General features: G+C 48.7%; 5 protein-coding genes across 5 annotated transcripts; 1 reads left to right on the top strand and 4 right to left on the bottom strand.

Annotated features, from left to right (window-relative positions):
• Nucleotides 1-1,400: 1,400 nt before the first annotated feature.
• On the bottom strand, nt 1,401-2,638 carry MAA_00110 (uncharacterized protein; the record flags this gene model as incomplete). The annotated part of the gene is made up of 4 exons (XM_007818108.1): nt 1,401-1,821; nt 2,021-2,034; nt 2,096-2,266; nt 2,561-2,638. 4 exons carry the CDS (start codon nt 2,636-2,638, stop codon nt 1,401-1,403), a joined length of 684 nt encoding a protein of 227 aa, XP_007816299.1.
• A 1,882-nt stretch (nt 2,639-4,520) lies between these two features.
• MAA_00109 (uncharacterized protein) lies at nt 4,521-5,888 on the bottom strand (the record flags this gene model as incomplete). Its single annotated transcript, XM_007818107.1, has 1 exon — nt 4,521-5,888. One exon carries the CDS (start codon nt 5,886-5,888, stop codon nt 4,521-4,523), a length of 1,368 nt encoding a protein of 455 aa, XP_007816298.1.
• A 2,119-nt stretch (nt 5,889-8,007) lies between these two features.
• MAA_11651 (peptide synthetase) lies at nt 8,008-8,595 on the bottom strand (the record flags this gene model as incomplete). The annotated part of the gene is made up of 1 exon (XM_011412566.1): nt 8,008-8,595. The coding sequence occupies one exon, from the start codon at nt 8,593-8,595 to the stop codon at nt 8,008-8,010; it is 588 nt and encodes a 195-aa protein (XP_011410868.1).
• Nucleotides 8,596-8,836: 241 nt separating this feature from the next.
• On the top strand, nt 8,837-9,301 carry MAA_11650 (uncharacterized protein; the record flags this gene model as incomplete). The annotated part of the gene is made up of 1 exon (XM_011412565.1): nt 8,837-9,301. One exon carries the CDS (start codon nt 8,837-8,839, stop codon nt 9,299-9,301), a length of 465 nt encoding a protein of 154 aa, XP_011410867.1.
• A 3,776-nt stretch (nt 9,302-13,077) lies between these two features.
• MAA_00108 (uncharacterized protein) lies at nt 13,078-13,548 on the bottom strand (the record flags this gene model as incomplete). The annotated part of the gene is made up of 1 exon (XM_007818106.1): nt 13,078-13,548. The coding sequence occupies one exon, from the start codon at nt 13,546-13,548 to the stop codon at nt 13,078-13,080; it is 471 nt and encodes a 156-aa protein (XP_007816297.1).
• Between the last annotated feature and the right edge of the window lie 402 nt (nt 13,549-13,950).

Here is a 13,950-nt window from a genome sequence, read left to right as displayed (position 1 = left end):
TTATTGCCTTTTTTTTCTAAAAGAATAGTAATATTTATAGTTACTTTTTTACTCTCTAAAAAATAGTAATATTTATTAAAAGGAGTAATAAACTTAACTATATAATTTAGCTAATTATAATATAAGCTTATATAAGCTTTTTAATATTATAAGTATTACTTTTAGGGTAAAGCTGCTTATAAAAGTAAAACTTATTAAATTTAAGGGAAAGGGTATAAAGCTACCTTCTTATACTAGTAAAACAGTATAATCAAATAGTTCCTCCGATTTCCTCCGCTATGTGAGCATTAGAGCCGCTATATAATATTTATAATACTAAGAATTTTCCTGCTCTTAAAGCTTAACCTATTAAATAAATTATATAAAAAGGGAAAATCCCTAAAATAAAAACCTAGTTAATATATATATACTACTAAATATTACCTAATAAGGTTACTAGTAAACACCTTATTAGGGCGCCTGCCCTAACTTATATATCTAGCTTAGCACGTCTAATACCCTTATATAGAGGTCACCTACCCTAGACGTTAAATAATATATACATATATACATACTACTCTCCGACACATGACAAACGCCTAGCCAGCTCAGAAGCAACAGTTCAAGGTAATGAATTTACTGTGCTCTATAGTGTCGCTCTATTTTCAACGCATTCAACAAATTCAACGCTCTTTTCCTCTCTTCCCCATTGCGGATGTCGTTCTTTTGAACTGGCTACGCCAGCGTCTTCCAAGAATAGGCCACCTAGAATAAAGCGACAACAGTCTCTCGCCTCGGCCGCTTCATGTTCTCGTCGGTGCAAGTCGGCTATAATTTGCGGGGCGCACGGCGATGCCGCTGGTGGTTGTACGAGAGAAAAGCATGGAGGCGAAATTTATGACGTGTCAATTCTGTCAAAGGGACCAAGGTGAAACATGTCTGCTTGCCCTCAATCCCGCAGATGGGATGGAGGATAAGGCAGCCGACCACAGCTCACCAGCTACCCGGGCCAACAATCACAGGCCAGTGCGCAGTACATGTACTTGTACGTCGACATATTCTAGAGGATGCAGGCTGTGGTTCATATATCAAATGCCAGGGTCGAGTAGCAATACCCCTCCGGGCTCCTCGGATCCTCACGGTCACACGCTCCAACTTGAAGACAGCCCTCGTGACGGGTGCTAACGGCGGCATCGGCATCGATGCTCGTGACAGCTTCTGGACCTTGGGCTAGGGAAGCGGATGTTTGCCGTCGGCAACGAAGTCAAAGGCGAGGCGCTCCGCAAGACCTTGCCGGGCACAAAGACGCTGGAGCCCGGTCAAACCATTGAGGTATGGAAGCTGGGTTATGGATCCTATGAGTCCCAGTCCATGTCCGTCACAGCCTTGTGCTCCTCAAAGCCGGCGTCAACTGCCAATATTCATGTTCCATGACCGTCACTGAGGCACCCGCATCTCTCGTCAGCAGTCTTGGGGCCTAGCTCGCAGCCCCCAACCTCGTGCTGCGGACCATTGATGGTATTGCCCAGTCCCGGGCCGTCCGTGTTGATGTTAGGCAGCGGACGACTGTCCAAGCTAGATCCAATGTGCCAAGACAGACTGTCGTCCTTGTCCTTACTGTCTCCGTCAGGATCATCCTTATGAGGCGGCCGACGCAGCCATCGGGTCAACTGGTCTGCCGCCTTGCCCGAGATAGCCGCGATGCCATCGAGCCCTTCCGCTTCATCCCACTCACGGCCTTGGACATCGCCGGCACGCACAGGACCAGAATCCCGCACACGCCCTCGACCACTGCCATCAGCTGCACCATCGACGAGTGGTACGTCAGGTCGGCGCTCGTGGCTTTCAACACGGTGACGTAGAGCCGCACAATGGACGCGACACAGGCAGCCATGCCCAGCGTAAACACAATTGAGACGCCGAGCTTGCGGCGCCGTGACGTGTTAAGAGTCCAAATAATGCGCTGCGGAAGAAACAAAACAATAGTGTCGATTGCGAAGGCCAAGCAGGCCGTCGCCAGGGCCAGATGGGCCGTGTTTACTCCGCAGTAGCCTCCTATAATTCTGCGGTGCCAGAGGTACTCATGCGGCACACAAGATAGATTGACCAATATTACCGCCACTGTGAAGTAAACAATATTGGCCCAGATGATGAAGTGACACGTCCAGAAGAACAGGGGACGCTGATTGCCGCCATCTGGCAGGAAGATGCAGATCCACTCCACGAGGATGGCTGTCTTGATCGTAATGATGAGACTGAGGAACATGCACGTCGTGGGAATGGAAAGCTATACATTGTACAATGTTAGGACGCGGAATAAACGCCCGGAATGCCTTGAAGACATATTACTTCAGACGACTTGACTTATGCGCAAGAATTCCATCAGGTCACTCATGTGTAAATCCCATTGATGGACGAACCAACCAGGATTCCAGCTGAGACGGATATATATAATGAGGATCGAGAGATATATCGTGTATAATGTCAAGCAGAGATATTATTGCAGCTCAAACTTGCACAAAACTACCCATCTTGAATAGACATGGAACAAGACGGCAATTGTCGAGACAGCGAGACACACAGAAATGACGATCAAGAGCATGGCGTTGCTGCTGGTTGGCCGCTCGAAATTCCGCACCACGCCCGGCGGCAGCTCCATGGCTGGCAAGTCTATGGCGTGAGGGGACGACATTTCATGATTTATTTTTTGCTTTCTTGTCTTGCTCTCCTTCTGCTTCTTTTTGAAAAGAAAGTAGGTGCTTACTACAACCCGACCTATCCACGGCGGCAGACAGAAGAGAAAAGGGTGTAAAGGTGAGTGAACGGCCGACAAATATGGGGATAAGGTGTTAGCTAGAGGACGTCTGGTGCAATTGAGAGGATGTCAGCGGCCGATGAAAGGGTGACCGCAGTCCGTGTAGAGCGACAAGCATTCAGGCAACAGAAGCTACGCCATTCCGGCACTTCGATGAATAGTTAGAATATAACGAAATATTATATTGTCTATAGCAATGTAACTCATGTATTTTACTTTGTTGCTTGGTGTGTACTGCCAGGTGTAGTACTTGGCGAAGAGTACGCCTCTTCCCTCAAAGCCCTCAAATGACTTGTTGTTATAACAAGACCCTGTCCTCTCTCCCCGTGAAATTGCCCAATATGTGCGTTTTTATCGGTTGAATCATTCCACAAGATGCAATCAAAGTGGGGGAAGATGATGACAAGAATGTAAGCGTGTGGGTGACTACAAGCATGATGCTTGGGACAAACATTCCCTCTGTCTCCCCGCCTGTTGCGTATGTGCCCTGACGCTCTGTCACAGCAAATTTTATAGCCGTTATAAGTGCGGATAATGCAGTAGGGTCTCGATGTTGATGCATATACTGCCTCACTGTCTCGAATTCTGCCTGCATTTTATCCACCTGCGGAGTAGAATAAACCGAAAAAGCCACTGACATGAGAAGAGATTCATCGTATCGTATCGGTGTATGCCAATTCAAAGCTTGGTACGACAGCGAAATTCGTCTCTTAAATTCATGTCTGGCTTACGAGCGTTTGATCAAAACCGGCATTGACGACTTGAGGTAGCTCTTGGTCTCTGCTGGTAGCTCACGTCAGCCCATGACTAAATCCGAGACAATTCGGTGGTATTGTAAAGCCTTCGCGCGGCTGAGTTCGGCATTATCCCCAAGAATGCAAAAACAGATGTTACAGTAATACTTGTGTGAAAGATCAACTGAAAGATAATTGATGATTGCGCCACTGGCTGAGCCTTGTGCGTCGACATCGTCGGCACACATGACGACTCCAAATCGCTATGCGAAGCACAACGGCTTCATTCCCCTCTATTACTCGTTTAAACCACACCGCTCCAGACGAGAAGCTATAGTCCACCCGGGACTGAGGATTAACGGCCATTCCTTGAGACCGGGTAGCTTCTCATTTGTTCTCAAAGAACCTAATATTCAACTAACTGAATGTCAGTTCCTGTAACTCCAATAATAGTATATATTGGATTCGGAAGCCTTCAACATGAAATACATAGTGCCCATGACTTGATCCCAATGTGTGGATGGTCTACTACTTGTGGGCTATCCCTTTATAGAAGACTTCAATTCAAGAACTCTTCTGACCCAGTATATAACGTCTCGTGATATTTGTTTGGAACTATCGTTATCCGCGCGACATGTCTTCTTCCACCTCTGCTGCCCTATGCGCCTTTTGCCTTGAGCTCTGAAAGCAGCTTAGCAGGTGTGAAGTAGTACTGTCGTACGGATTAGGTCAGCCGACAATGGTTACACAATGTTATCACGGACCAGTTCGGAAAATCAGGCATCTCTATTCCCTTCATGTATCTAATAAATCAAGCCCGCCTTGTCATCCCTTCAAGAACCAAGGACCTTTAACACTATATAAAACTATCTTCAAACTAAGCCATCACACTCCAAGCCCTATTTATCAGCTCTTGTCACAAATACGGCATATTATCCACTCGTACTCTTAGATGTGCTTCCTGCCTGCTTAGCTAAAATACAGCCGTAGCCTTACAAATCAAAGGACTCGGGCAGTATGACAGACTCATCAAGAGGCAACTCCTTGCACCTTTCAATGTAGCTAGCACAGGTTTCCTTGTATTGAGAAAGACCAAGCTTTTCCAACCAATCCTCCCAGCCCGGCTTTTGCTCTTGCCTGGTCGCCATTTCGTACAAATCTTTGAAATCGGCCTCAAATTCTAGTTCTGATTTGCTGCAAATAGACAATATCTGCCGCACAAACTCAATCCAGAATTTGATCATGTTGGTGTCGAAAGTACACTCGAAGTGTCGAAACTCTATAGTTTCGATATCCTTGCGAAATGCAAGACTGGTTCTCGCCATTATTCCGTCTAGCAGATCCAGTACAAAATCGTCAACTTCTTTGGCTGCGTCCACTGGAGCTGAAAATAGAAATTCCAAGAATCTAAACACGTAGGCTTCCTCGGGGCATTTGTTCTTTAACTGGTGTCGAAATCGATCGATAGATTCTATCAAATTCTTGAATTTCGGATGGCGAACTAAGCAACGCGAATCGGTTTTGGCCTGTGAGGCTAATGCCGACTTATCACCAATAAACCTCAGGTGCGCCGCCGATCGTCGATCTGGATGACAAAGCTCACGGATCAAAGTCTTTTCGAGCAAGAATACTATCGCAGCTACTTTTTTAGCTCTGATTAAATACTCGGGAGTCTTGGAACCCTCGGGACCCTCGGGACCCTCGGAATCCTTGGAATCCTGCGGCAGATTCGAGTGATAACCGACGTGGATGTGCAAGCCGCAATTGGTGTTGATTGATATTTTGAAGTTTTTTCTCAGTGTCTCCACCAAATCCAAAAAGTCCTTTTCTTGTGTCGGTTCGGAGATGATCGGTGATATCACTTCCAGGATAGGGTACCCTAGCGTAGTTTCAATGGCACGCTCCACCTCGAAATTCGAAATGGCGAAACGCAACGGTAGCTTCTTAGGGCTTTCGTCAAGTTTTATATTCCAAACTCGGTAGTCTGTTTTTTCACTATGCTTTCCAATGTCGGTATCATTAGCGATAGAGAGGCGATGGATTTGAAACTGGCCGTCATCTGTCTTGCTTTCGCGCAGAAGAATGCTGCTGTCTTGAGTTGTTATCAATGGATCCTGGGACTCTGTAATGTCGAGTATGCATGCGACCTGGCGACCTTGATCTTTTAGAAGCTTGCAAATCTTCAACACGCTTTCCGAGTCGCAATGATCAGAATCTGCTTTGGGATTCGGCACAGGTGGCCAGCGATCGTCTTCGGACGAGGCTGCTTCATTAGTGGGTGTCCCTGGTTTGTTGACAACCAGGAATTCCAGCTCCAGGCCAATTGTAGTTGGATTTACTGTAGTTGCAGTTGACGACATTGTATCCAGGAAGAATGATGCAAGTTGTGGAGTGGTGACACTTGTTGTCTTGCTGAAATCGCTCGTTGTCAGAGGGCAGAAGGTTGTTGGTTACTGCTTGGCCGGCGTGTTGTAGCAGCATGATGGTCGGAATACGAGGGGACAGTCTCTTATTTATATACCCAAACGTCTGACACGTGAAAAATAAATGTTTCCCATAAGTCATTGTGCGTAATGAGTTCAGAAGATGTCTAGGAGATGTTGTCCCTCGGGTGATTGCCCGTTTCAAGTAGAACAAAAGAGCCAGGGTACATGCAACCTTGGTGAATCAGGGTCTAGTAAGCCGAGGAGAAAATCGTGTTTATTTTAAGTTCACACATGGGCCATCTTCTTTCAAGTCATGTAGCTACTTAATAGCAGGCCGGCCACGTAGTATATTTCCAAAGTATCAGTCTGGATGCATACTCCAACCACTGGCAGGGAAGTGGTGAATGACGCCGACACCTGAAGCTAGCTGTATTTGGCGAACAAAGAAACCAGAATATTTGTCGCGCATGGAAAGAATGTGATGCAAGGGTTCGACTGGAAAAAACGGAAAACGCACAAAGAATACAGGGATGGAAGACGGTGACCCTGAAGCCGGCTGCATCAATGAAACAAAGCCAAGACCATTGAGGCACTGGGCTCTTTGTTCTTCGTCTTGCGCCTCAATGCCCCCTAACTCAGCAAGTCGATGAATCATATTTGATCAAATCAGCCTTTGAACATGCAATGCCGCACGCGCGTGTCGTTTCACGTTATGGACTTCTCGGTTCACTGGGTTCCTCACCATAACATCACAGCGAGCATATTCATATTCGATTCTGCTACTGACCGGCTGACGGCGCCATGTGTGGCACCATTGACAGTAGCTGGAATGCTTCCCTCATGGGAGAATGAAGTCCTCCCGTACATGGCATTCCCGTCTTCATGCCCAACCATTCTTCTCTTCACAAGTTCGCCGCAGCCATCATCCAGATTCCCTGCTTGCACTGCAACGTCTTAGGAGACACTGGTCACATCAACAACCGTCATCCTATGAATGCCTCGTCGTCCCTTCCCACGCGAACACGACGCGTTCATCGATTTCGACCAGGATCACTAGTTGTCGCGGGCCGTCGTGGATGATGAATTGCTCCATCTCCTGGTGTTCATGCGTGTCGACATGTTACACGAAGTTGCACATGGCTACTTTTCGCTGTCAGTCGCCAAAATATCATCACCCCCCCGGCGTCTGGTGTTCCCTGGCACCACTGCGGTTGTCCAAGACCATGAGAGTTCCCGATATGAGTGTATCCATACTAAGGCTGAACGAATCCTTACGGGGGCGGGGATGAAAAAGTCTGACTTATGCGAGCGACACGCCTCCGATGCACGCATACAAGACGGATAAACGCCTGTACCAATTGATGGTTGTAGGCCGTTGGCCGTGAGGGAGTTGACACTTGATTGACTACTTCCGCGCCTATAACCTGAGCCGCTTGCCTTCGATGGACCCGTCGAGTCCATGTCCATGTTTCCCGTCCAGCAAAGGCTCATTGGCGGTGCTGACGCCGATGCAAGCGCACTTGACGCTTTCTGGTGAACTTTGGCGGGAATATTTATGGCGGGCTTCTTTAATTAAATCTATCGTTCCCGAACCCACCAGGGAGGCTCATTCTTTAGTATGTACCGGCCGTGACCAGCCAGATCATAGACTTGGATTGTTGGATACGTCCACTAGGATCATAGACTACGGCTTCACCACGGAGCAACCTGTGAAGAGTGAGAAGCCCCGGCTTCCCCAGTCCCTTGACATTCTGATGCATGATTTAATCTGATTATAAGGCGCTTGGGCGTACTTTATGCACTCTTGCATGCACAACTGGCCGAATGCGTTGTGCGAGGAAATCCTCACGCGCATCAGGCAGGCTATGTGATGAGGTTGCCGAATATGAACGCAATTGACAGCATCAACCTCTGTAAATGGTATAAATATTCTTGAGCGTCCCAGTGAAGCGCGGTAGACGAACGCGGTACTCGACTTTACACAGTGGTCTTGTCCCCCCCCGGTCGCCGCCTCAACAACGTCTTGTCTGTCCTTGGTAGCCTTCTCCTCCATCTAGTACTTGGATCCCAACTCGGTTCTTAGTGGCACATGTTTTTCAACCGCCACTGCGATGAGTGCTGTGGCCCCAAACGCCATGGCACCGTGCCAGACCGCCTTGAGTGTCTCGAGGTACGCATCCAAGATCTGGGACTTGACGGGCTGCAGCAACGCCTGCACAAAGGCCCCGGTTGAAAGCTCGGATGCCCTGCCGCCCCCGAGGGCACATCTCACGGCGGGATCCGATATCTGGTAGGAAACAGCGTCGAACCGGTTTTGAAACGTGATGCTGGGGATCGTGATGTCCCATACGTAGCCAAAGCTCGGCAAGAACGAGTACATGCCGGTGGTGCTGGCAACGTCCTTTTCAGGCAAACTTGCCAGCACCGCGGGCAGAAGAGTTGGGAGGAGAAAGCTGCCCCCTACGGCATCTGCTATCTGAAGCATGGCCCAGACGCCCGCGTGCGTATCCTTGTCCAGAAGAACGTTGAGCCCGGGCCCGAGTGTGCTCAGGACAAAGCCTACGGCGTGTAGGGGGCAGTAGCGGCCAGTTTTGGAGAGAATAATTCCCACGACGGCCGACCCGGGGATAAGCAGAAACATACAAGGCAAGAAGTCGACCTCCGTCTGCCCCAGGCTCGCGCCGCGAACGGCGAGAAAATACACTGGCCAGAAGAATCAGACCCATTGCAGCAACATGGACGAAACAAACACCATGTAAATGGCTGCTCCCGAGGTCCGGTTGGAGAAGACGTGCGGAGGAACGCATTGATTGGCGGCCTTGATGTAGTATTCGTACGCGTGGAAGCCGGCCAGGGCAACCGTGCCCACGACAATGGGAGTCATGGTCCGACACGAAGACCACTCGTACATTGTTCCGCCAAACGTGAGGCCGACGAGAAAGCGTGGTTGCGCCAACAACCATGACGTTGCCGGCCCAGTCCACCTGCGTGAACACGACTGTCCACGGAACCCGCAGAGGCTTGATTCGAAGGGACAAGACCATGACGGGCAGGGCCAAGATGCAAATGAGAAGGTTGATGTAGAAGCACCAGCGCCAGTATCTCTGCACCAGCGCGCCGCCAACCACGGGCCCGACAATGGTTCCCAGTGCCGTGGTAGAAAGCACGATGCCGAGATATTTCCCCCGGTCCCTCGGCGATGCCATGTCGCAGACGACCAACTCGACGAGCAGCGTGATGCCGCCGCTTCCCAAGCCCTAGACAGTCCGGCCAGCAATCATAGTCGTAGCACTGTTAGCGCCGCCCGCGATGCTGCTGCCCAGGGCGAACATGGCATCCAAGTGTAGGAGAGGTTTGCGACGAACAAGGACGAGGTGGTTGGCGATTTTGGAGTTGGAGAGCGCGGCAAGGACCAGACGACATGGTACGACATGACTTACGAGGTGGTCCAATTCCCAGGCGAGCGAGGAGCACGTGCGGCTCCGGACAAGACCAAGTACATGTTGACATTGTAGTCTTGTTGGACTGGAGCGAGCCGATCCCTTTCTACCCCCGGCCGTCATTCATCGTACATATGCCCGTCTCCCACGCTCACAAGAAGGGGACAAGACCGATCCGACCAAGAATAGAATCTGTGTCTGCCTCCCCGGCACACTCAATAAGGCTGTTTACTGAGTTTGTCCTACCCGGCACCGCAATCTCGGAATGAAATGGTCTCCCGACGACGCATACTTTGCCAACGCGATGGGGTTGCAATTCGCAGCGCAATTTTACAGCAGAAATCAGACGACCAATCTATTTATGCCTTTTCAATAGGCAGCAGCACAAGGCTCGAAGACAGTCCGCCCAACAACCAGTCTTTTCAGAAAGCAGTACGAATGCTACGTAGGCTTACTGACCTGTCGTACCGCAAGTCGACATGACAAAGCGTGACGAGGGCTCCCTGGGCTTCTCATGCAACACAAAACGATTGGCACAGAGCTGTTTCGTGCTGTTTGTTTTTCGATCATTGGTGGTTTAAGCGCCGTCATACCACCTGGGCCTGGGTACTCCGGTACCTTCAAGTAATTTTGCCTTGTTGGTTGATTCGCCGTCTTCCGAGTCTCTTCTCAAAGCCACGCGGAACATTACTCGTCTTTTGTGACTGGTCGATATCTGTTGGGGCTCACCATCTTGCCATGACAACCAGGTGGCCTTAGCTGAGGCTGCAAGAGAGGCCGGGTGTTAAGTGAACAACTGCAATTTGCACAGCGGAATTGGGTCATTGATTTGGGCAAAAAGGTCACATTCGTCATGTCTGGTCAGCAGGAATAAGATGAAAGCCCTGAAAACCCGGGAAATTGGCCCTTTTTATACCCGGCTGGAGCCCCTGACAGCCCCTGTGATACGTCCATCGCAGCCCTAACCTCAAACCCTCAAGTCAGTGCTAGAACAAGCGAAGTGTGATGCGGCATACCAGGACGATGATGGAGGCTACCCCTAGTAAGTTAGAACATACAAAGGTAGATTGTCTTACTATCAAGACAAATATACTGCCAGACACCGCTGCACATCGCAGTAGAAAATTGTGCACATGGGGGCACGCACAATAAAGAAAATGTTGAGGAGGCCCTTGGGCAAGTTTCAGACCCCAATGCAGGAGACAGCCTTCAATGCCCCCCTCTCCACTAAACAAGTATCGTCAAGGACAAGCAGATGGTTGTGAGACTTCTAGAAGCGGCGGCAATTCCGACATTGATAGATCGGTTTAGAGACACAACGCCACCCCTCGCGTAATCAAGGGGCTCCAGACACCTGGCTAGTACCTTTGCTGAACCTAGAAGCATAAAGGAGACCTGGCACGATGGAAGAATGAGCAATATAGCAACTGGGGAGCTAGGTAAATTAAAAGCAGACCTCTGCGAGCAACTCGAGGGACTCATTTGGGTCTACAAAGCCGGAAGTAAGGCATTCCAGACGATATTCACCACTCGAAGCTGTATTCAGACGCCTCCAACTGCAAAATTGGTCTTGGAATTTATCTATAGTTCAACGCTTCCCTTGAGTAAGTCGTATATTGTAGGGATCCACATGCCTGCTAACAGTGTATGTTGTCACAGCCACCCCAGCTCAAGTAGCAATTTATTGACTTTTTCGAACCGTTAGAATGGATTCTGTAAAGATTTATTCTGCTTTCTGCACTATAAACTACTATTTGTTCATTTCCTAGACCTCGCCAAAAGGCTTCTTACTGTGGGTTACTTGAACTGGGAGAAGTACGGTCGCATCATGCGGTTTATTAATACGTCCTTCCGATAGCCTAACCGAGGCATGATGTATAGACCAGAAACATTCTCAAGTCCAAACATGCAAGTTGATCCCAGCAATGGAGGCCAAGACTGCTCCGCAGGTCAAGCTTCGCTGTAAGATTCGGAGATAGACGATATGTTCTCGCTGGTAGTATGTTTATCAGCATTTAAATTCCATGCGTACTACGTCGTCCCGACTACCGCAGCTACCAGTTCTTGATGTGGAAATCACCGAAGACGAGAAATGGACCGTATTATATACCGATGAAACTGAAAGCAATGCTGCGACCGTCCTCTGGGATCCTTGCCAGACTATGGCCCAACCGGAGACTGTACACCAGTCCAACCTGTAGCCTACTCGTAGTTTGGACCATTTTTATTGCAAGACTCTGGTAGCAGAAGGCCTCGAGCATTACAATAGAGATCAGGTTCTTGGTCTCTATCTCTAATGTTTACCCGGAAATAAGGAGATCCATCGTAGCCACACAGCAGAGCATATTGCGTCAAGGACTGCCAAATTGGATAAAAAAAACTACTTTTAAAATTAGATGTTGTGCCACACTTGTGCCTGTGGAAGATCCCACCAGGTCCTTATAGTTGTTTTTCTTATCAAAGAGGATCGAAATTTCGCTGAAAATGTATGTCAGGGATTGCCATCACGACTTTCCCAGACAAATAGGATAACACAAACCAACAGAGCGTACGCAACGCGCCGGATGGAAGGGCTCGCAGCTACGCGTTTAACAATTTGCCTCCAACAAATCATGATCCTGTCAAGAATATTTTGTCCTCGTGTGTTGACTTTGTCGACGGAATATTCCAAGTCTCTAAAGGGAGAAATTTCACCATTATAGAGTCTTTTCCTCTGACGAGGAGCTCGAGGAATCGATTGGCAAGGCTTCCAGAACCATATCAACAGACCTCTGCACAGAAATCAGCTATATGGTCAAACTCGACGATATTTTGGACGAGGTAAACATGATTCAGAGGGCTCTGCACAATCAGGGTAGAGCCAGAGGAAAAAGCAACCTTCTCTCAGGCACTGGAGGGGATGACGGCCGAATCACAGATATTTTTACACCGCTCTAGACAACCAGAGCGCATTAGAGGAAGATGCCTGCAGATTGTGAAAGACGGTGAGTTATTCTTTCTCAGAAGAACAACATGAACTTGCAATAATAACATTATGCACCAGCTCACCATCTTGCTGGACTTGCAGTAAAAGGAGGCAAGCCTTGACGAAGCCCAGCCTTCATATCGGCAGTGGCAGATACTCTTCGTTTTGACTATTCCAATAATTGCCTTGTATGTGTCCTCGCATTCTCCCCTATAATTCTTTTACTGGAACATGAGGTCCCTTTATCTTTCGCGGCAACCATGATGACGATCCGCCTTGAGGGTTCTCCAGCCACCTTTAGAGCTGTCTAGATAGCTGCATCACTTGTTTTCAATATGCCAAAAAAAGGGATGCTATATAATATAGAAGGGAAGGGATGCTTGATAACTAGTGCCTGGAATATATATATAACTTCCTGCAAATTACTTGATCGTGGATAACGGATAGTATACTTGTAGCGCACGACTTATGCCTTGATCCTCGTCTCTAGATTGATCCGTATTATGCAAGAGTATACAAGAAGATGATTTATTTCAACTAATCTATTACCCTATTCGCTATTTATTGGTGTGGTCTTTGGTGCATAACCATTGTCGTATCGCGAGGGTGCGGACCGAAGGCGAACATTGAAACTAGGCGGAAAACTTGCGTCTGGTAGTCTTATATCAAGACAAAATCAGCTCGAGACCTTCCCAGAGCGTTGACTGCTCAGACCCGACTAGTCAACTGGGAACAAGATCTGGTCCGGATTTGGCTGGTGGGCCGCAAGGCATTGTTCCTTGGTCCAGATATAGGGCGACATGGAGACTTTATATCGGCCTTTTGTCTCAAACAAATTGCAATACTTCTCGGTGCCGCAAGCGACCTCGCTCTCATCTCCACGGCTTCCGCAAAAGTTATGCTCTTCAGGCTGCTTCCAGGGCAGGTTCCTAGGCTCAGGGACGTGGGCGTCTAGGCACTCCCTGGTGCTACTCCAGCGGATATCCTCATGCAGTCTTCCGTCTTCGCTGCCCAATTTATCAATCGCCTCGCAGTACTTCTTGGTGCCGCACGACATCACCCTCATGCCTCTGATGTCGCAGCCACGGCCGCCACTGAGGCCAAAGTTAAAAGGGAGCTTCTGCCCGGAGGGGGAATGGGGCAGGCAGGAGCCCATGGTGGCAGCAGCAAGGAGGATAGCGTACTTCATGGTGCTAAAAGGCTGGATCGTAGGGTCAATTGAAAGAGTCTGGTGGTGTAAGAAAATGCGGCCAAGAGCGAAGTCTGGACTGTCGAAGCTAGTGATGAGATGCTCACCAAGTTGAAACGGCCACGCCCAATTTATGTAAACAGAAGCTCGCTATTGCCACGTTTCGCCGTATGCAAGAGGCCAGAGATTCGTAATAATCCTCGTGACTCGTACCAGCTTCGCTCTCCAACGGCTAGAAACTGCTTCTTACTGCAGTAAGTCTTGGACATGCCTACAGCAATCTATAATGCGATATCAGCTAACATTGTGGGTAGCTGGATTCCACAGTGGACTTGGCGCAACGTCTCTGACCAATTGACTTTAAATAAGATCATTGGTTGATTCTATCTCTACCAGGTATTA

The sequence above is a fragment of the Metarhizium robertsii genome (assembly GCF_000187425.2).
Source record: "Metarhizium robertsii ARSEF 23 chromosome Unknown MAA_Scf_12, whole genome shotgun sequence".
Taxonomy (NCBI): domain Eukaryota; kingdom Fungi; phylum Ascomycota; class Sordariomycetes; order Hypocreales; family Clavicipitaceae; genus Metarhizium; species Metarhizium robertsii.
This window is presented reverse-complemented; position numbering and strand designations above follow the sequence as displayed.